This window comes from Esox lucius, chromosome 18 (genome assembly GCF_011004845.1).
Source record: "Esox lucius isolate fEsoLuc1 chromosome 18, fEsoLuc1.pri, whole genome shotgun sequence".
In the NCBI taxonomy this organism is placed as follows: domain Eukaryota; kingdom Metazoa; phylum Chordata; class Actinopteri; order Esociformes; family Esocidae; genus Esox; species Esox lucius.
In genome coordinates, this window is record NC_047586.1 from 19810824 (window position 1) to 19832490 (window position 21667).

The 21667-nt window shown below is 41.5% G+C and overlaps 1 protein-coding gene across 1 annotated transcript in view; it reads left to right on the forward strand.

Moving 5' to 3' along the window:
• Positions 1–7806: 7806 nt before the first annotated feature.
• Positions 7807–21667, forward strand: part of LOC105007898 (uncharacterized protein PB18E9.04c-like) — a gene marked incomplete at its 3' end in the record, with an annotated part of 83816 nt that continues 69955 nt past the window's right edge. The window contains exons 1-4 of the mRNA XM_034287848.1: positions 7807–7863; positions 17943–18173; positions 18758–18814; positions 20581–20637. Coding sequence (XP_034143739.1) covers positions 7815–7863; positions 17943–18173; positions 18758–18814; positions 20581–20637 — 394 coding nt within the window. The remainder of the gene's footprint in view (positions 7864–17942; positions 18174–18757; positions 18815–20580; positions 20638–21667) is intronic.

Consider the following 21667-nt stretch of genomic DNA (forward strand, 5'->3'; position numbering starts at 1 on the left):
GAATATAGTTATTGTAACAACTCGTCGTGGTGTAGTGTTGGAGGAACCAGGCGCAGGCAGTACTCTCGTTCGTGGGTTTTTATTAAAACAACAAACAAACCAAACACGAACGGAAAACGAAACTAACTACTGACTGAATGAAAATAAAGTGCGCGACAACGCGTCTTAAACAATAAACATTCAACAGTACGTTAACAACACTCACCGGTATACTAACAGACAGCGACAGCGACAATGATCCACAATGTGGGGAGCAGAGGGGAAACATATATACACATACAAATGATACAAATTGGGACCTGGTGTGGAAGATTGGAAACATGTGACAGTCCGGGATGTGTTTGTGAGGTATGGGAACTGAGGAACTATGGCACGGTGGCGCTGCTGCTCACCGCACTGTGACAGTACCCCCCCCCCCAAAGGGGAGGGCCAAGACGAACCCCAGCCCAAGGGAGGGGGGGGCAGGGCAGCGCAGTACCCCCATCGGCACAAACCCGCCGAGGGGGCGGAACAGCCGAGACTAACCAGGGTGGCGGAGCCGTCGGGACAGGCCGGGGAGGCAGAACCGGCTGAAGATCAGGAGCCGGCGGAGGGTCAGGAGCCGGGAGAGCCGACGGAGGGTCGGTAGCCGGTGGAGGGTTAGAGGCCGGGAGAGCCGACGGAGGGTCGATAGCCGGCGGAGGGTTAGAGGCCGGGAGTGCCGACGGAGGGTCGGTGGCCGGGAGAGCCGGCGGAGGGTCGGTAGCCGGGAGAGCCGACGGTGGGTCGGTAGCCGGGAGAGCCGACGGTGGGTCGGTAGCCGGGAGAGCCGACGGTGGGTCGGTAGCCGGGAGAGCCGACGGTGGGTCGGTAGCCGGGAGAGCCGACGGTGGGTCGGTAGCCGGGAGAGCCGACGGTGGGTCGGTAGCCGGGAGAGCCGACGGTGGGTCGGTAGCCGGGAGAGCCGACGGTGGGTCGGTAGCCGGAAGAGCCGACGGTGGGTCGGTAGCCGGAAGAGCCGAAGGAGGGGCCGGGGCGGCCGGGACAGGAGAGGGCGGTGGCAGCCAAACCCCGGCAAGCTCAGGCGGTGCAGGCCACTCCTCCTTGGCCTCAGGCGGTGCAGGCCACTCCTCCTCGGCCTCAGGCGGTGCAGGCCACTCCTCCTCGGCCTCAGGCGGTGCAGGCCACTCCTCCTCGGCCTCAGGCGGTGCAGGCCACTCCTCCTCGGCCTCAGGCGGTGCAGGCCACTCCTCCTCGGCCTCAGGCGGTGCAGGCCACTCCTCCTCGGCCTCAGGCGGTGCAGGCCACTCCTCCTCGGCCTCAGGCGGTGCAGGCCACTCCTCCTCGGCCTCAGGCGGTGCAGGCCACTCCTCCTCGGCCTCAGGCGGTGCAGGCCACTCCTCCTCGGCCTCAGGCGGTGCAGGCCACTCCTCCTCGGCCTCAGGCGGTGCAGGCCACTCCTCCTCGGCCTCAGGCGGTGCAGGCCACTCCTCCTCGGCCTCAGGCGGTGCAGGCCACTCCTCCTCGGCCTCAGGCGGTGCAGGCTGCTGCCACTGGCAGGAAGGAGGCGCTGGCTGCTGCTCCAATGCAGCAGGGGGCGCTGACTGCCGCTGCTGGCAGGTAGGAGGCGCTGGCTGCTGCTCCAATGCAGCAGGGCGCGCTGACTGCCGCTGCTGGCAGGTAGGAGGCGCTGGCTGCTGCTCCAATGCAGCAGGGCGCGCTGACTGCCGCTGCTGGCAGGTAGGAGGCGTTGGCTGATGCTCCAATGCAGCAGGGGGCAATCGGCGCCGTGGCGCAGGGACAGGGGCGGCGGAAGGCCGCGGAGCAGGAAGCGGTGTGCGCCTAATTGCCAGCCTACAGCCTGGCCAGCCTGCACGGGGTCGAGGAGGCCCCGGACATAGAGGGGGCGCCGTCGGGACTTCCCTCGGGCACCCTCTCAGCCCCCCCCTAAAATTTTCCTGGGGGGACCTCGGACCGAGCGTTGGGCACCTTGCCCTCTTCTTCCTCCGGCCTCGCCTATGTCCTTCCTGCCTCCTGCATGTCCTGCAGGAGACCCTTCACCAGCTCCCCTTGTTCTTTGGTGAGGGGCTTGACCACTCCATACTGGTCCATGCCCCACAGCGGCACCCCGGACCCGTCTTGGGGCAACCCCCAGCACTGCTCCCCAAGGGGATCCTCCTCCACTCTCTCATAGACCGCTTCATCATCGTCCGATGAGAGGGAGTCAGACCCCCAATCGCCCCTCCACGTATACACCCTCTCTGGAGGGGCTGCCTGCTGGCTCCAGTTGCGGTGGATCATTCTGTAACGACTCGTCGTGGTGTAGTGTTGGAGGAACCAGGCGCAGGCAGTACTCTCGTTCGTGGGTTTTTATTAAAACAACAAACAAACCAAACACGAACGGAAAACGAAACTAACTACTGACTGAATGAAAATAAAGTGCACGACAACGCGTCTTAAACAATAAACATTCAACAGTACGTTAACAACACTCACCAGTATACTAACAGACAGCGACAATGATCCACAATGTGGGGAGCAGAGGGGAAACATATATACACATACAAATGATACAAATTGGGACCTGGTGTGGAAGATTGGAAACATGTGACAGTCCGGGATGTGTTTGTGAGGTATGGGAACTGAGGAACTATGGCACGGTGGCGCTGCTGCTCACCGCACTGTGACAGTTATGCTAGCATCTTGTCTTAATTAAACTGCATCTGTCTGAACGTGTGCCCTTTACTGAAATGCAGTACTGTGCAGCCTTTCTGAAATTACATGTATACACTCACCTAAAGGATTATTAGGAACACCTGTTAAATTTCTCATGAATTCCATTATCTAATCAACCACATGGCAGTTGCTTCAATGCATTTAGGGGTGTGGTCCTGGTCAAGACAATCTCCTAAACTCCAAACTGAATGTCAGAATGGGAAAGAAAGGTGATTTAAGCAATTTTGAGCGTGACATGGTTGTTGGTGCCAGACGGGCCGGTCTGAGTATTTCACAATCTGCTCAGTTACTGGGATTTTCACTCACAACCATTTCTAGGGTTTACAAAGAATGGTGTGAAAAGGGAAAAACATCCAGTATGCGGCAGTCCTGTGGGCGACAATGCCTTGTTGATGCTAGAGGTCAGAGGAGAATGGGCCGACTGATTCAAGCTGATAGAAGAGCAACTTTGACTGAAATAACCACTTGTTACAACCGAGGTATGCAGCAAAGCATTTGTGAAGCCACAACACGCACAACCTTGAGGCGGATGGGCTACAACAGCAGAAGACCCCACCGGGTACCACTCATCTCCACTACAAATAGGAAAAAGAGGCTACAATTTGCATAAGCTCACCAAAATTGGACAGTTGAAGACTGGAAGAATGTTGCCTGGTCTGATGAGTCTCGATTTCTGTTGAGACATTCAGATGGTAGAGTCCGAATTTGGCGTAAACAGAATGAGAACATGGATCCATCATGCCTTGTTTCCACTGTGCAGGCTGGTGGTGGTGGTGTAATGGTGTGGGGGATGTTTTCTTGGCACACTTAGTGCCAATTGGGCATCGTTTAAATGCCACGGCCTATCTGAGCATTGTTTCTGACCATGTCCATCCCTTTATGACCACCATCTACCCATCCTCTAATGGCTACTTCCAGCAGGATAATGCACCATGTCACAAAGCTCGAATCATTTCAAATTGGTTTCTTGAACATGACAATGAGTTCACTGTACTGAAATGGCCCCCACAGTCACCAGATCTCAACCCAATAGTGCATCTTGGGGATGTGGTGGAACGGGAGCTTTGTGCCCTGGATGTGCATCCCACAAATCTCCATCAACTGCAAGATGCTATCCAATCAATATGGGGCCAACATTTCTAAAGAATGCTTTCAGCACCATGTTGAATCAATGCCATGGAGAATTAAGGCAGTTCTGAAGGCGAAAGGGGGTCAAACACAGAATTAGTATTGTTGAATCTGGGAATTAACAATTACAATATGAATGTATGTTTCATTGGAAGTGCATGTGTCACAATAATGAGAACAACAGAAACATCTTTGTTTAGATTATCTCTCTGTAGGTTGTGCTTGAATGACCAGAGGAATGTTTACGATGGCCATATGGCATGGGGGGTTGACTTCTAAAAACATGGTCTTTGCTAGTTAGAAACGCCTTCAGTGTATATATCAGCTTTTAACCAACATTACAGTGAGAAGATAATGGAACGTTCACCGAATGACATCTGTGCTGCAATTCTCCAATAAACTTGAGCGAACTTCTCCCTCGATTTGATACGGGTTCTACATTATTTTACCACTATACGTAACCGCCGATTTCTAACAGTATGGTGTTCCTAATAATCCTTTAGGTGAGTGTATGTCAGTTTTGTTTATTTCACTATTAAGCTATTGACATTTTTGTGCTTTTTAGCTTTTGATAAACGTCTGACTGAAAATAATGTCAAGCTGAGGGCACAGCTGGCTCTACAATCAGGTAAAAACAAGACTATAGTTGCACTAGCATGTTGTCTTCATGAAACATTTCATTTGTCTTGAATGTCATGCAATTCTCAAAATCATGTCAGACTATTTAAGTACAATATCTGATTACTGTATTACAGGAGCCATAAGGAAGAATCTTTCCAACCGGGATGCCACTGATGAGGCTGTCCAGAACCAGGTCCACAGGTACCATAAAGGGGCAGCTGACCATGCAGGGTGGGAGATGTCGCGGCGGTACAAGGGACCTGCCGTGAATATGAATGACATCTCCAGCACAAGCAATATTGAATATATAAATGAATACATGATATATATGAATATATATGATTGAAGATCATATATATTGAATAAATATGATATTCAATAACTTTGGATTGCTGCTAGGTCATACTTATGTATATTACTGCCATTCTACTGCCCTTGTTTATTTTGTATTGTATTATGTTTATTTTGTACTTTCACATTCAAATACTGTAATTTTATTATATCTGTTGCTGGACATGTTTTCTTGCACTATTTGATTTTGTAAAATTTTTATTTATTTTGTATGCTTGCTGAATAATGCATGTTTTTTTGTATGCATTGTGGCAGACTACAAGGAGAGGTGAGGGGAGTGGTGATTGAAGGAAGGTATCTTGCGGCTCGTTGGCTCCACCCCCGAGCCTTATATGGACTTCCTCTTCCGACACAGACAGGCTGGGATTAATTGGGTAATTAGGTATTGGAGGGTAAAAGGGAAGCAGCTGGTTTTAGGGGGAGAGAGAGGGTAGAAGAAGGTGGGACAGTGCGAAGAGAGGAGTGATGAGAAAATATAGAATTGTGTGACTACTTGGTGTGACCTGGACTGGCTGACTAACCCCCTGTGTACCGAACTGATTTGGATGAGAACCTGTTGGTGGATTACCTGTGGACTCCCCGTGGATAGAAGACGATGATAATGGAGTGTGGACCGTGAAGCAGTGGACGGTGAAGTAGTGACAAAATCCCCTCCTACGCTGTGAATTGTGCTTAATAAACTTTCCAACTGTGTTCAACTGTACTCCTGGTGCCGGCTTGTGTTATTGTGCTGGTGACGTGGAAGCCCACACCCCCGGGCTTGCCACAGCATCTTGCACAATTTGAAATTAATTGTTTAGATTTTTTTCAGTTCATTTTCATTTGTGATATGACCAAAATTATTATAAAGGATTATTATAAATTAAAACCTAATATTGGGGCATGAGGCATCCCGCTGGGTTTATTGCATAAAAGCGGCTAGCCGCCGTCGGGCCGCTGGTGAGCTGCTGGTGAACCGCTGATCAGGGTATTGTTGGAAGGCATTGTCATGAAAGCGGCCCACTGCAACAGCGCTATATTAAAAATAGCGGCCCGCTAGCCGGACGCTTTGCAGAAACGCTCGGCGGCCGCAGCAACAAAACGCTAGTGGGCCACCGGTTTGGTGACTGGCGTGTTGCTTGCTGGAAAAAAACTGTAACTCCCCTTACGTTACCAACTAAAATATTGTAATCAGATTACCGACACTTTTGAAAAAAGATATGATTACATTTGGATTACTGCAATTGAAAAGAATAGTCGCGTGAAATAATTATGACACCTTGCATGTTTGATTTTTCATATAATGTTTTAAAAACATTGTTATTTGAACCAAAATAACAATTGTTGGGTGTGATCATCATACGCCCAAAAGTGGGCGCGCATAACCAGATTAGTGACAGATGAAGCGCTACTTTTATTGGTAAAACAGAGTGTATCTACGATAATATAAGCCTACCCATATAAAATGTGATTTATCCACTCGATGCATCTTTCTCAGAACAATAATTGGCGATAGGCCTACCTGGTGTTATATATTCTTCCACTTTCAAGGTCTATTTGTCAATCGCATGGAGCTACCGTCAAGATAAGACATAAGTAATTTATCATGACATTCGAGGAGAAAATGTGTTGGGAAGCACTTTTCCAAAGGATAAAGTTATGCATTTGAAGCAGCCACCTTAACTCTGTCCATACAGGTCATGTGGTCCTGCTTTTGCTTTGCATCTCAGAGAATTGTGGTTGTCATTGGCTGCTGACCGCATTGAATTTAAGCTAAGCTATAATCACAGTTTATTTCTTTCATATGCGTTTTTAAAAACCTTTGCTGGTGGCCGTAATCACAGGTTACGTTTCACGCTGGTACAATGTATTTGTGTGTGGGTGTTCACAATTGCAAAGCTATGTAAACTCTAACATTGATTGATCCCACAAAATGTGTTCAGTTGGTTATAGGCTATTCCTATTTGTTTTCTAATGCCTCTTAATATTAAAGTAATTCAAAGTAATCAGATGACCTTACTGAGTTTGAGTAATCGAAAATGTTACTGATTACAAATGTGGACATGTTACTTGTAAACACAATGGAGTACTTTTAAAAAGTAACCTACCCATCACTGACTACAACAGGATTGTAACACTCCAGAAACAGGGTTGGGCAGGTCTGATATAAAGTGTCAATACTACAGAAACAACTGTTTAACCATGGGTTTCATTAAATTAGTTGTCAATAGAAAAGAAAACACATTTCCACTATACCATGAGGATCGTGAATATATGTGCTGTATGTAAAGAATTTTGAACACCGACACTATGGCCAGTTTAGTCTAGTGGCTAGTGTCTAATGTTCCTATTGTGTGGAGAAACCATCCAAATACTGTTGCTAAAATAGACATTCTGGGTCAATTCTGCTACAGTGTTGGTATACTTCATAGAGTCTGGGGTAACAAACACATTCCACAAAGGGCAAAGTATTGGCTGTTTTTTTGTCTTCCTTTTATTTGGCCCAGTTAAGACCTAGACAACCAGGTTAAGGCAGGTCCTTACTAATTAGTGTCCTTCATTTTCAACCAGTCACAAAGTAGGACTGATAACCTGCAGGCAGTTGGCCCTCCATGGAATTAGTTTTACACCAGTGTTGTAGGTAATCCAGGGGTTTATCTTACTTCCAACACTGGGCCTCAAGTGTTTCCAGGTAAATGGAATCGGTTTCTCACAAACTTCAGGTACTCACAAATACACTCAGTGTCTTAGTATAGTATTAGATACCTATCTGATTAGTACCGGATCAAACCACACATTTTCTCTAGAGAACCCTGAGTTTTAGTTTTTGGTTGTTTTGGTAATTTGTAGACACTGTCTTAAGCTAGAAGTGAAGGTTTCACAATTACTTAGTGTGAGAAAAAATTCTACAATCTAAAAATGTGACCACTTTGAGGAAGTGGTGGTGGAGTGGTGAGCAGAGATGAAACTGAGATGAGAAACTCATAGTGAACCCAGACTTTGACGGAGGAGAGAAAGAGATGACAATGACTTTGGGACTGCTCCTCATCCTTTTGTTCCTACTAACAGGTAAGACAGAAAAGATCAGTGAGAGAAATAGTCAATGTGTTATAATACACATTACACTGTGGTGAAAGGGTCTCTTTGGGTTATTTCACCACTACATTTTTCCATAGACGTTCAAATATGGTCTGTGTTTTGTTAGGGTTTACCCTGCCTTAGTGTTTTGATACTTGTGTAAATCTTGTCAGTACAAGGTGTCTTTAATCAACATATTTGCATCAGTTCACTAAAACATATTGACTCAATGAGGGATATTGACAAAATACTAAAAGGTATGATGCATCATTTTCTATACCAAGAATATCATTAGAAAAATAAAACCTCTTTCATAAAGATACCTTTATACAATTAAAATGTTATATCTTTTTGCTATTGAAGGATATTTTTATATTCTTTGGAAAAGTACACAGAGATTCTTAAACCCGGTCCTTGGTGTGATGGCAATTTCTAAAGTTCAAACAATTTATGAAAATGGGAGGTAAGACAGGGGAAAACTCAGTTGCACAATAAACAGTTTTTTTCCTGCAAGGAGAGAGTACACAGGTTACCAAGTAACAGTGAATAATCTCTAAAGCATTTAGAAGTACATTCAATACTTATAGATACATGGGTGGGGATTAGAATCTGCATGGTCATGCCACAAAAACAACACACGTTCCCAATCCATCCTACCCTCTGTCGTATATCTTCCTCTATACGGTCCTAAAACCCCTTGGTCTGCATCTACCCCCATCCTACTGAAGATTTACGTTAACCTCCACACCTCATACTTCCTTTCTCACAACACAACCAACATTCCTTTTCTTATCTAAACATGGGGACTCAATACTTTAATCAATAAGAATACATCAGTGACATTCCAGTGACCAGTATGAGGGAGTGTGAGAGTGATAACACCAAATTTAAAACACCTGCTCCCCATACACACCTGAGACCTTGTAACACTAACGGGTCACATGACACCGGGGAGGGAAAATGGCTAATTGGGCCTAATTTTGACACTTACGGGTGTACTCACTTGTTGCCAGCGGTTTAAACATTAATGGCTGTGTGTTGAATGATTTTGAGGGGATAGCAAATGTCCACTGTTATACAAGCTGTACACTCACTACTTTGCATTGTAGCAAAGTGTCATTTCTTCAGTGTTGTCACATGAAAAGATATAATCAAATATTTACAAAAAAGTGTGAGATATTGTATATAAATTATAAGGCAACTAAATTGCAAAAGCAATTCTCCCAACTCACTTGTTTATTCTATTTTTTTTTAAGTGGGTAAGTAACACAAAATGAAAAATGTAACACAAAATGACATATATGTATTAAAATATGTATTTTTTGCACCCCAGTTGACTATTTGCAACAAAACATTAGATTTTCTGGTGGCAACGCATTAATAGTTTAGCTATTTCAAGAGTGTTGCATCCATCTGAATGGCGTTTTGCAATTTTTGACTCAGTTAAATCTCTTTTTTGGCCCATTTTACCTGAGGTCATGAGGCTGCCTATTAATTATGCACACCTTGATATAAGATGTAATTCACTTTCATGACACCCTCCCTCATTACACAAATATACATCACCTGAAAATGATTCAATCCAATGAGCATTCAAGTTTATATGGTTTATATGGTTGTGGAATATGGAACATGGCAGTTCCACTGCTACATTAGCCTGGTCTCAGGGAGCTAAATGTTGCTGATTCAAGACACTGCCTGATAAAGGGCCTCTGTACGCCTATGTATACACTCTATTTTAAGCAAGCGTGCCGCACAAGCCCTGAAAAGTGAAGCCAAAACGTCTCGAGTTTGTTTTTAAAATAAGTTGGTTTTTAGTTAGTTATTTAATGCTCTAAAAACGGTGGTGTGACGTCGTGATTCACAGCTTTGATTGACAGCTATCTGAGCCAAGGAGCCACTGAAGCGCCATCCTCCTTCGGAGGACTGAGGAGATTGGAGCTTAACATTTAATAAATTTCTATAATTGATATAATTTCACACGGACATAATGGGTTGTCCTGCAGTACATTGTGCTAACCGATTTGGCATTTCCAATCGATCTTTGAATTTTTTTCGGTAAGTTAAATTTATAAGCTATTTAATTAGTAAATAAATGTAATGGGCTAGCTAACGTTAGCTAAAAGACAACAAGCCTCGTTAATAGCCATGTTAATAGCTAGCAGGTGATCGTTAGCTAGAAGTTACCAATTATTTTTGTATTAGGCCTATTCTAAATTAAGGTTAAACATGATGTAAGTTAGGCTATAACATATCGTCTAGGTTTAACAAGCAAAGGTTGTACTGTACTTGGACTTGCGATTGATTACGGTATGCGCATTCTGCGAGGGAGAGTGAGGGCGGGGCACAGGGGTGGGGCCGTTGATTTCGCGGCTTTACGGCTTTACTTCCTGCTCGAACTGGTCCCAAGATCGCTATCTGCGCAGACGCAAGTCCAAGATGTCAGCGCCGTATCGGGACACTGGCGGCTTCATTTTTCACCAAGGGAAAAGAGCGAAAGGGCGTCGTCCATTTTTTTTTTACAGTCTATGATTTTAAGCTACAATTATCATTTACAACATTAACAGTGTCTACACTGTAATTGTGATGCATTTGATGTTATTTTAATAGACAGAAAGTTGCATTTCTTTCGAAAAATCGGTAGTGTATTTTACGTACTGTAATTCACGTTTATTCATGTGGCTTATACACAGATAATGAAAACAAATCATAATAAATGAGTTTACATTTTTAAAACCGTTTCCACCTGTGAACTTTTTCCCGACATAGAGGTCTCAAAAACTCATGTAGCAAAAATGACACAATTGTTATTACAGGGTTGTCAAAAACATCTTATTCTTCACCAGATAATTTTTGGGAGCACCCCATGACAGATATTTAATATTAATGTACAAGGTATGTATGAGTCATAATTCTCTGGGCAAATGCAGTTTATATACAGGTGCGTTTAAAACTCAGGTTTGTATACACACAAAGCTATAAAATAAATGGTGCGGTTTATACACAGTGCAGGTTAGGAATTACAGTATTCCCCTAAGACCACGTTGGTATCAACATTTAGTATCTGTCCTACTCTGAAATGGAGTCTGTTCAGAAATTGTCCATCAATCCTTAGAATTAGATGGAGCACATACAGAAAAGCTGGCAGACAGCTCACTGAGGTGTGTGAAAATAATCTCAATCGATGGTGGGAGGATAGCAGGCCTCTATTTCAAGAATCTTTAGTTCTCGTTAATGACGACAACCATAACCTTCCTGTTTATTTAAGATTAGTGACTTTTTCTCTCAAAACCTTGTTGACATCACCTTGTTGCATGATGTTAGTAGGACTAGGTATAATTCTTCATTTTCACATGAAGATACAACCAAAGGTTTTAGATTGAATATATACAAAGAGTCTTCTCTAATAGAAATCCCCAATCAGAATTCATGTACTTGTTTTTAGCACAAATCATGGGCCGAAAAACATTAATTCTAACAGTCATGCCACACTGAACTGCCCATCAGCAGATCTTAAGTTAGTTTCCCACTTTCATGTGATTGTAGTCGTTATTGTTTATATACTCTCAACTGTGAGAGGCAGAATCTAAAACAAAAATCCATAAAATCACATTATATGATTTTTAAATAATTAATTAGCATTTTATTGCATGACATAAGTATGTGATCACCTACCAACAAGTAAGAATTCCGCCTCTCACAGACCAGTTTTTCTTTAAGAAGCCCTCCTGTTCTCCACTCATTACCTGTATTAACTGCACCTGTTTGAACTCGTTACCTGTATAAAAGACAACAGTCCACACACTCAATCAAATGGACTCCAACCTCTCCACAATGGCCAAGACCAGAGAGCTGTGTAAGGACATCAGGGATATAATTGTAGACCTGCACAAGGCTGGGATGGGCTACAGGACAATAGGCAAGCAGCTTGGTGAGAAGGCAACAACTGTTTGCGCAATTATTTGAAAATGGAAGAAGTTCAAGATGATGGTCAATCTCCCTCGGTCTGGGGCTCCATGCAAGATCCCACCTCGTGGGGCATCAATGATCATGAGGAAGGTGAGGGATAAGCCCAGAACTACACGGCAGGAGCTGGTCAATGACCTGAAGAGAGCTGGGACCTCAGTCTCAAAGAAAACCATTAGTAACACATGTCATGGATTAAAATCCTGCAGCGCACGCAAGGTCCCCCTGCTCAAGCCAGCACAAGTCCAGGCCCATCTAAGTTTGCCAATGACCATCTGGAAGATCCAGAGGAGGAATGGGAGAAGGTCATGTGGTCTGATGAGACAAAAATAGAGCTTTTTGGTCTAAACTCCATTCGCCGTGTTTGGAGAAAGAAGAAGGATGAGTACAACCCCAAGAACACCATCCCAACCATGAAGCATGGAGGTGGAAACGTCATTCTTTGGGGATGCTTTTCTGCAAAGGGGACAGGACTACTGTACCGTATTAAGGGGAGGATGGATGGGGCCATGTATCGCAAGATCTTGGCCAACAACCTCCTTCCGTCAGTAAGAGCATTGAAGATGGGTCGCAGCTGGGTCTTCCAGCATGACAACGACCCGAAACACACAGCCTAACTAAGCCAACTAAGGAGTGGCTCCGTAAGAAGCGTCTCAAGGTCCTGGAGTGGCCTAGCCAGTCTCCAGACCTGAACCCAAAAGAAAATCTTTGGAGGGAGCTGAAAGTCTGTATTGCCCAGCGACAGCCCCGAAACCTGAAGGATCTGGAGAAGGTCTGTATGGATGAGTGGGCATAAATCCCTGCTGCAGTGTGTGCAAACCTGGTCCAGAACTAAAGGAAATGTATGATCTCTGTAATTGCAAACAAAGGTTTCTGAAACAAATATTAAGTTCTACTTTTCTGATGTATCAAATACTTATGTCATGCAATAAAATGCAAATTAATTACTTAAACATCATACAATGTGATTTTCTGGATTTTTGTTTTAGATTCCGTCACTCACAGTTGAAGCTAATACCTATGATAACAATAACAGACTTCTACATGCTTTGTAAGTGGGAAAACCTGCAAAATCGGCAGTGTATCAAATACTTGTTCTCCCCACTGTAGGTTTTACCTGAAAGGGTGGGCAGGCCCCCCATCCTTATCCCAAGGAACTAAGGACACTGCTTATTCATTCCCTAAAGACAACATTTGTTCCTTATCCTTCCTGCCATAATATTTTACCCAAGTCAGGGCTAAGGGAACTTTGTAAAAGACCGTCAACCACATTTCTGAAGGACATACATCCTAATTGGTTTAGGCAATTTAACAAATGGTCAGAGTACCTAATGATCTTCTGATATCATTCAGACATGTCACAAACAAAAACCAGAGTTACATACCAGGTATTAGAAAAGCAAAGAAATGTAAATTTGGTCAAGAATTTCCTTAACATGTGGTATGCTCCGGATCATACTCCGTTCCAAGCCCTCTACATACTTTTTATCTTCCTATCTTTCTGCTACAGGTTGATCTTAGCATCATCTTTCCAAAGAATGCTGTTACAGAACTGGGCTGGCTTTTTTTTTTTTGATGTATTTGCTCTTGTGAAGTATTCTCTTTATAATAGACTTGGATAATGACATGCCTACCTCCTGGAGACTGTTCTTCAACTTGGCTGGATGTTGTGAAGGCGTTTTTCTTTACCATGGAAAGGATCCTAAAATCATTTACCACTCTTGTATTCTTTGGGCATCCAGGTCTTTTTGTGTTGCAGAGCTTTTTTTTTTTTTTATCTCAGAGTGTACCAAACTGTTGATTTGGCCACTACTAATGTTCCTGCTATCTCTCAGATGAATTGTTTTGAGAGCTCCTTTGACCGCATGTTGTGGGATCACAGCAACAACATCCAAATGCGAATGCAACACCTGGAGTCAACTCCAGACATTTTACCTGCTAAATTGATGAAGAAATAACAAACAAATAACACCTGTCCAAGAAACAGCTTTTGAGTCAATTGTCCAATTACTTTTGGTCCCAAGAAAAATAGGGGGCTACAAATTAAAGAGCTGTAATTCCTAAACCCTTCCACCAATTTGGATTTGGAAACCCTCAAATTAAAGCGGAGATGTGATTATTTAACTGTAGCTTGAATATAATTTGGTAAACTGCCATAATAACAATACTTGTGTCAGTGTCCAATTATTTACGGATCTGACTGTATAAGGTTGGCGATACAAAGACATGTTGACTCTTTGGCACTATAATACTGTATGTAATTTTCTCTGCCATAAAGGCAAAATGTCTGTGAATCGGCAACCTTTTATTGAATGAATGAATATGTCTTCATAGTTCTGGTTTACCTGTTGTAGTAGGAGGGCCTTTCATTTAAATAAGCAACTGCAAAGTTTGGAATGAGACAGGCGAGACGTTCAACTAATGTCAAGGTTAAGAAATTGCAATGATCCACTGTAGGGGTGTCTGAAATCGTATTATAAAATTCTTCCAGGCTTGAATATGGTAACTATATTATAATATTCATGATTACAGGGAAGAACGTTATATGCATGTTTCGACCCCCCCGACCTGATGTTTTTCCCTCTTTTGGGCCCAAATTTTTATCCCCACCGTACTTCGAACGCTGCCTAGAGGCACACCAGCCAGGACCTGACACCACGTCCTCCGTGCTTAAAAAGAAATAGACCATCCGGCTTGTTGTCAGCGCACTGTTCAAAAGCCAACATCTGTGTTGGGTGACTGTCCAGATCTGATATTGGAGCAGCTTTTGGAGCAACATATGCTGCCATGTCATTTACAGCATGGCTCCGTAGTAAAAAAAAGTCTGGGTGCTAAACTTGCCTGCCAGAATGTAAAAACATTTCACTTTCAAAAATAGAGCAATTGGTCTCAGTTCTCAAACGCTTACAGAGTGTTCTTAAACAGAAGAGGAGATGCAACACAGTAATTAACATGCACCTGTCCCAACCTTTTTGAAACTTATTGCTGTCATCAAATTCAAAATTGGGGTATATTTAAAAAAAAAAAAAAAAAGATTTCTATTTTCAGTTAGATATAGCAGAGATGGGGACAAGTCACACATGGTCAAGTCCAAGCAAGTCTCAAGTCTTAATCATCAAGTCTCGAGTCAAGTCTCAAGTCATAGTTCAGATAAATCAAGCAAGTCAAGTCAAGGCTTCACCCTAAGCAAGTCAAATCGAGTCCTTATAAGTTTCAAGTCAAGTCAAGTCACAGTACTAAAGAGATGAACACACACTCACACACACACACACACACACACACACACTGTCCTCTGTTTCTGACGTGCGCTTGGTGTGAAGCTCGATTTCAAAATCAAATATTTTTCTCCTCCGCGGTACAATTTCTTGGGGGGACGAAGCGGAGGGATCTTGAATCAGCCTGAAGGGGTTGTATTCGCTATAACAACCGCCTCGCCATACCTTATCCCGCTTATTACATACCTACCAAATAAATCAATAATTTGACACAAAATATTGATTTCAAAAGGAATGTATTGATTTAAAAACAATTGTATTGCTTCCTCTAAAGAAAATAGTCCATTCCGTCTTTGGTTAGAATCCTGCTGCGTCCATAGCAACGCGCTGTTTTTCATGGCAACGGTCTGTTATCAAGAAATAACACGCATTCTGCACTGGAATTCAGCCAATCCATGTAATAAGGGCTAATAATAACAACCTTATAAACTAATTATTGTGACTGAAAAACAGCCTAATATGTAATTACGCTGTAATTATTCTTGTCTGTATGAGTAAAAAAAAAAAACTCTTCGAAATGTTTCGGTGCTAGTAATCACATCGGCGCCTCCATGTTAGCTTTTCATGCAGTAAAGTTAACTGTTGTGGTGTAAGCACAATGCTTTTAAGTTTCCACACGCAGTCCACAAACACTTGAAAATACGCACATTTAATACAGAAATTATAGCCTACGTGTAATAATATACATGCCCGCTCATTTTAAGATGCCCATCAACATTAAAATTCAGGCTATGCCACTGTTATAGTCAAATTCCCTTACATCTATTTACCAGACGTATTCAGTAATGATAATGGTCACATTTCTAACAAGAAAAAAAACAAAACATAATATGCAACCAAGGCCAAATGATGACAAACAAAAGATTAATTAATTACATTAGTAACTTAATCGTTATAGATCTTAGTGAAACTGAATATAAAGAGATTACTTTCTTACCTTTCCTTGTGGTTCTTAAAATGACGAATGAAATTTGACGTTGTTGCATATTTTGCATCTGGCAAATCTTTTTTTATTCACACGGTCCAGTTTAAAGTCCTTGTATCCAAATCATAGACTGTAAAAATAATGGACGACGCCCTTTCGCTCTTTTCCATTGGTGAAAAATGAAGCCACCAGTGTCCTGATACGGCGCTGACATCTTGGACTTGCGTCTGCGCAGATAGCGATCTTGGGACCAGTTCTGCGCAGTAGTTATGCGCAGTAGCGAGAAGGAAGTAAAGCCGTAAAGCCGCGAAATCAACGGCCCCACCCCTGTGCCCCGCCCTCACTCTCCCTCGCAGAATGCGCATACCGTAATCAATCGCAAGTCCAAGTACAGTACAACCTTTGCTTATTAAACCTAGACGATATGTTATAGCCTAACTTACATCATGTTTAACCTTAATTTAGAATAGGCCTAATACAAAATTAATTGGTAACTTCTAGCTAACGATCACCTGCTAGCCATTAACATGGCTATTAACGAGGCTTGTTGTCTTTTAGCTAACGTTAGCTAGCCCATTACATTTATTTACTAATTAAATAGCTTATAAATTTAACTTACCGAAAAAAATTCAAAGATCGATTGGAAATGCCAGATCGGTTAGCACAATGTACTGCAGAACAACCCATTATGTCCGTGTGAAATTATATCAATTATAGAAATTTAGAGATTAAATGTAAAGTTCCAATCTCCTCACTCCTCCGATGATTCAGTGGCTCCTCGGCTCAGATAGCTGTCAATCACAGCTGTGAATCACGACGTCACACCACCGTTTTTTAGAGCATTAAATAACTAACTAAAAACAAACTTATTTTAAAAACAAACTCTTGAATTTACATTAGCGTGATACAAACTACAGTAAATGACAGAAACCAGCTTCGGAAAAAATATATTTGAAGGGTAATTTAATTGTTTAGTTGGTCTCGCGTCCCATTGAATAACATGGGGAGGGCGGGGTTTATGACCTATACTGGGACCACTCACCAGGGGGCGATCGAGACGTTTTGGCTTCACTTTTCAGGGCTTGTGCGGCACGCTTGATCCAAATGATGCTATTTGTGGAGCTCGACTAACGTTACTGTCTGCCATGTTTGGCGCGGTTTGAATTGTGCAGCGTTAAAGGCACATATGCTGATTAGTAGTGCTGATGTCACAACATATAGAATTATTTTATTGCTGTTTGTTTATTATAAGTTCAAGTCATTGTCGAGTCTTCCACTTCAAGTCAAGTCTCAAGCAACTTGTTCTCAAGTCAAAGTCAAGTCAAGTCATTTTCATACTTTAATCAAGCAAGTCACAAGTCCTGAAAATTGTGACAAGAGTCAGACTCGAGTCAAGTCATGTGACTCGAGTCCCCCACCTCTGAGATATAGGGATAAATGATTTGCACATGATTGCATTCTGTTTTTATCTTCATTTATCCAGCATCCTTACTTTTTGGCAACGGGGTATTAAGGCAAAATCAGTATGCCGTTAGTTTTTTTTATATATATATTTTTTTATATTTTTATATTAGAATAAGACTTTCAGCTGCTGGTGAGCAGTAGAATTTGGTATGAAATCTTAACAGTTGAAGAAAGAATCATGACCACTTTGAGGAAGTGAAGCTAGTACAGATGGTGTTTAGTGGTGAAACTCTGACAGAGAGAGAGAGGATCATGGCTGACATCTACCATTATATTTTATGTCGCCTTGTGACTATTTTATGTCTTACTATAAGGTAAGACAGCAAAGACAAGAATGCTATCCAGATTAACAATACTTGTGAAGAATATCAAGTAACTTTCTTGAAATATAATGTATTGTGTTTTACCATTGAAACATATTCTGATTATTCTCTTGTCAGGTGTCAGTGGAGACACTTGTTCTCTGTACACCAGAGTGGGAGATACTGTAAGTCTGTCATGTACCAATGTGGTTTATCCAAACTGCTCCTCAACTACATGGACCTATCACAGAACTGGATTACGGAGTGCTATTGAAGAGGTTGGACATGGGAAGATTAACACTAACTCAAAGAGAGCAGACAGACTGAAAGTGGGGTCTGACTGTTCTCTACATGTTCGTGATGTCAGAGGTGAGGATGCTGGAATCTACACCTGTCAACAATTACTTAGTAATGGATCACAATATAGAGGGGATGCTTCTGTTCATCTGTCTGTTCTAAACAGTGAGTATTACTGTTTAAATGGGAAACTTATATTTCACTTTGTACTGTGTAGTGTTGTACTTCTTTTATATGAAAATTAACCTTGTTTGTTCTCAATTACTACAAAGAAATAACAGCCTTGTCAACCACTTCCCCACCTTCTGAAAATAATGTATTTAAAATATATTGTTGTACTTCTTTTATATGCCATGTGAGTTCATAGAAATTCACATTTAAGACAATGACATTGATGATCACCTTCAGGCATAAAAAAAAAAACTTGCATCACTATTATATGTGCAAATATAATGTATTACTTCTTTAATGTGCCATCTGAATACACATCACTACGGTACCCTGCATCAGTCTGGTCCAGAAAAAAAGACTCAAACATATTTTGTCTGCTGCTCTTGAGGGTTAGGGTTGCAGATTGCAGTAGATCTTGTCTGTACTGTTCTTTCACCATTATTCATTATAAAAAGTGGTCTCCTTGTTGTTTCTCTACTATCCAGGACATACAGCCTCTACTGCAGGGACAACAATGCCAGTCACCTCCACATCTTCTATTGGTAATATATTTTATACTAATTAAACAAACACAGAACTTTTAGTTTCACATTAGATGTTTGTTCCTGTGAGTGCTTTCGTTGTCATTCAGAAAATAAAAAATGCTAGTAATTGGAGATCTATATACACTACCATTCAAAAGTTAGGGGCCACTTAGAAATGTCCCTGTTTTAAAAAAATAAGCTATTTTATTCTTCATTAAAATTACATCAAACTGATCAGAAATAAGGTGTAGACATTTTAATTTCCTAAAAGAATATTGTAGCTAGAATCGGCTGATTTGTAATGGAATATCTACATATGCGTAAAGAGGCCCATTATTAGCAACCATCACTTCTGTGTTTCAATGACACGTTGTGTTTTCTAATCCAAGTTTATCATTTTAAAAGGCCAATTGATCATCCAAAATCATTGCAAATATAGTTGCATAGCAACAATGGATGTGGTCCTCCAATATGGAGCGTATAGGTAAAAGGTCTGGTGGGGTACACTAACAGAATGAGATTCTGGCTGATATACATTGTGATATACTTCATGGTCCCAGGTAATCATTGTATGATTTGTAAAGATGTAATACATCTTCCATGTTCAATCTGGTTATATACCTATCAGCTGAAACTATAGAAGAACCTTGGCCACGAACTGACGATACCAATTTTAATGTATGGCCTTAGAAATGTAAGGTGACTTCAGTATTATACTTGATATAAGGACTGTTCTGCTAAAGCAGTTTTCCATAAATGTTTAGTCAGAGTTTGTCTTTCTAATACCTTAAAAATGTGTTGAAACTTTTGATCTACCAATGTCAAGACATTTGAATTCATGGTATTCAGACAGTTCTTATAGTATGTTACCTGTAAAGACAACTACATACATTTGTTCTGCACATGTCTGTGACTGGTAATGTATAAACCTGTAAAAACCATAGCATTAGGAATTAAAATACCATCCCTATCATAAAAAAGCACAAAACTTATTTATAGAAAGTTTGTTTTGTCTAGTGGTCTCGAGAATGAAGTGGATTTCCTGTAAACGTCACAGACTATATTAAAGTAAACTACAGGGTTAGGGTTATAGAGAATGAAGTGGATTTCCTGTAGATGTCACACACTATATTAGAGTAAACTACAGGGTTAGGGTTATAGAGAATGAAGTGGATTTCCTGTAGATGTCCCAGACTATATTAAAGAGAACTCTACAGGCGTTACAGAGTGAGTCAGTGGATGTGGATCTATTTTCTACTGTTCTGTCTCCCTTTAGACTCCCAGTTTACATGCATGCTAGTTACACAGATATCATCTGTAATCACTCTGGTATGTGTGGCTAGTCACCCTGATTCACCACGGAAGAAAATGTACCTTGTTTGTTCTCAATTACTAAAAATAAATAACAGCCTTGTCAACCACTTCCCCACCTTCTGAAAGTAACGTATTTAAAATATATTGTTGAACTTCTTTTATATGCCATGTGAGTTCATAGAAATTCATATTTAAGACAATGACATTGATGATCACCTTCAGGCATAAAAAAAAAAACTTGCATCACTATTATATGTGCAAATATAATGTATTACTTCTTTAATGTGCCATCTGAATACACATCACTACGGTACCCTGCATCAGTCTGGTCCAGAAAAAAAGACTCAAACATATTTTGTCTGCTGCTCTTGAGGGTTAGGGTTGCAGATTGCAGTAGATCTTGTCTGTACTGTTCTTTCACCATTATTCATTATAAAAAGTGGTCTCCTTGTTGTTTCTCTACTATCCAGGACATACAGCCTCTACTGCAGGGACTACAATGCCAGTCACCTCCACATCTTCTATTGGTAATATATTTTATACTAATTAAACAAACACAGAACTTTTAGTTTCACATTAGATGTTTGTTCCTGTGAGTGCTTTCGTTGTCATTCAGAAAATAAAAAATGCTAGTAATTGGAGATCTATATACACTACCATTCAAAAGTTAGGGGCCACTTAGAAATGTCCCTGTTTTAAAAAAATAAGCTATTTTATTCTTCATTAAAATTACATCAAACTGATCAGAAATAAGGTGTAGACATTTTAATTTCCTAAAAGAATATTGTAGCTAGAATCGGCTGATTTGTAATGGAATATCTACATATGCGTAAAGAGGCCCATTATTAGCAACCATCACTTCTGTGTTTCAATGACACGTTGTGTTTTCTAATCCAAGTTTATCATTTTAAAAGGCCAATTGATCATCCAAAATCATTGCAAATATAGTTGCATAGCAACAATGGATGTGGTCCTCCAATATGGAGCGTATAGGTAAAAGGTCTGGTGGGGTACACTAACAGAATGAGATTCTGGCTGATATACATTGTGATATACTTCATGGTCCCAGGTAATCATTGTATGATTTGTAAAGATATAATACATCTTCCATGTTCAATCTGGTTATATACCTATCAGCTGAAACTATAGAAGAACCTTGGCCACGAACTGACGATACCAATTTTAATGTATGGCCTTAGAAATGTAAGGTGACTTCAGTATTATACTTGATATAAGGACTGTTCTGCTAAAGCAGTTTTCCATAAATGTTTAGTCAGAGTTTGTCTTTCTAATACCTTAAAAATGTGTTGAAACTTTTGATCTACCAATGTCAAGACATTTGAATTCATGGTATTCAGACAGTTCTTATAGTATGTTACCTGTAAAGACAACTACATACATTTGTTCTGCACATGTCTGTGACTGGTAATGTATAAACCTGTAAAAACCATAGCATTAGGAATTAAAATACCATCCCTATCATAAAAAAGCACAAAACTTATTTATAGAAAGTTTGTTTTGTCTAGTGGTCTCGAGAATGAAGTGGATTTCCTGTAA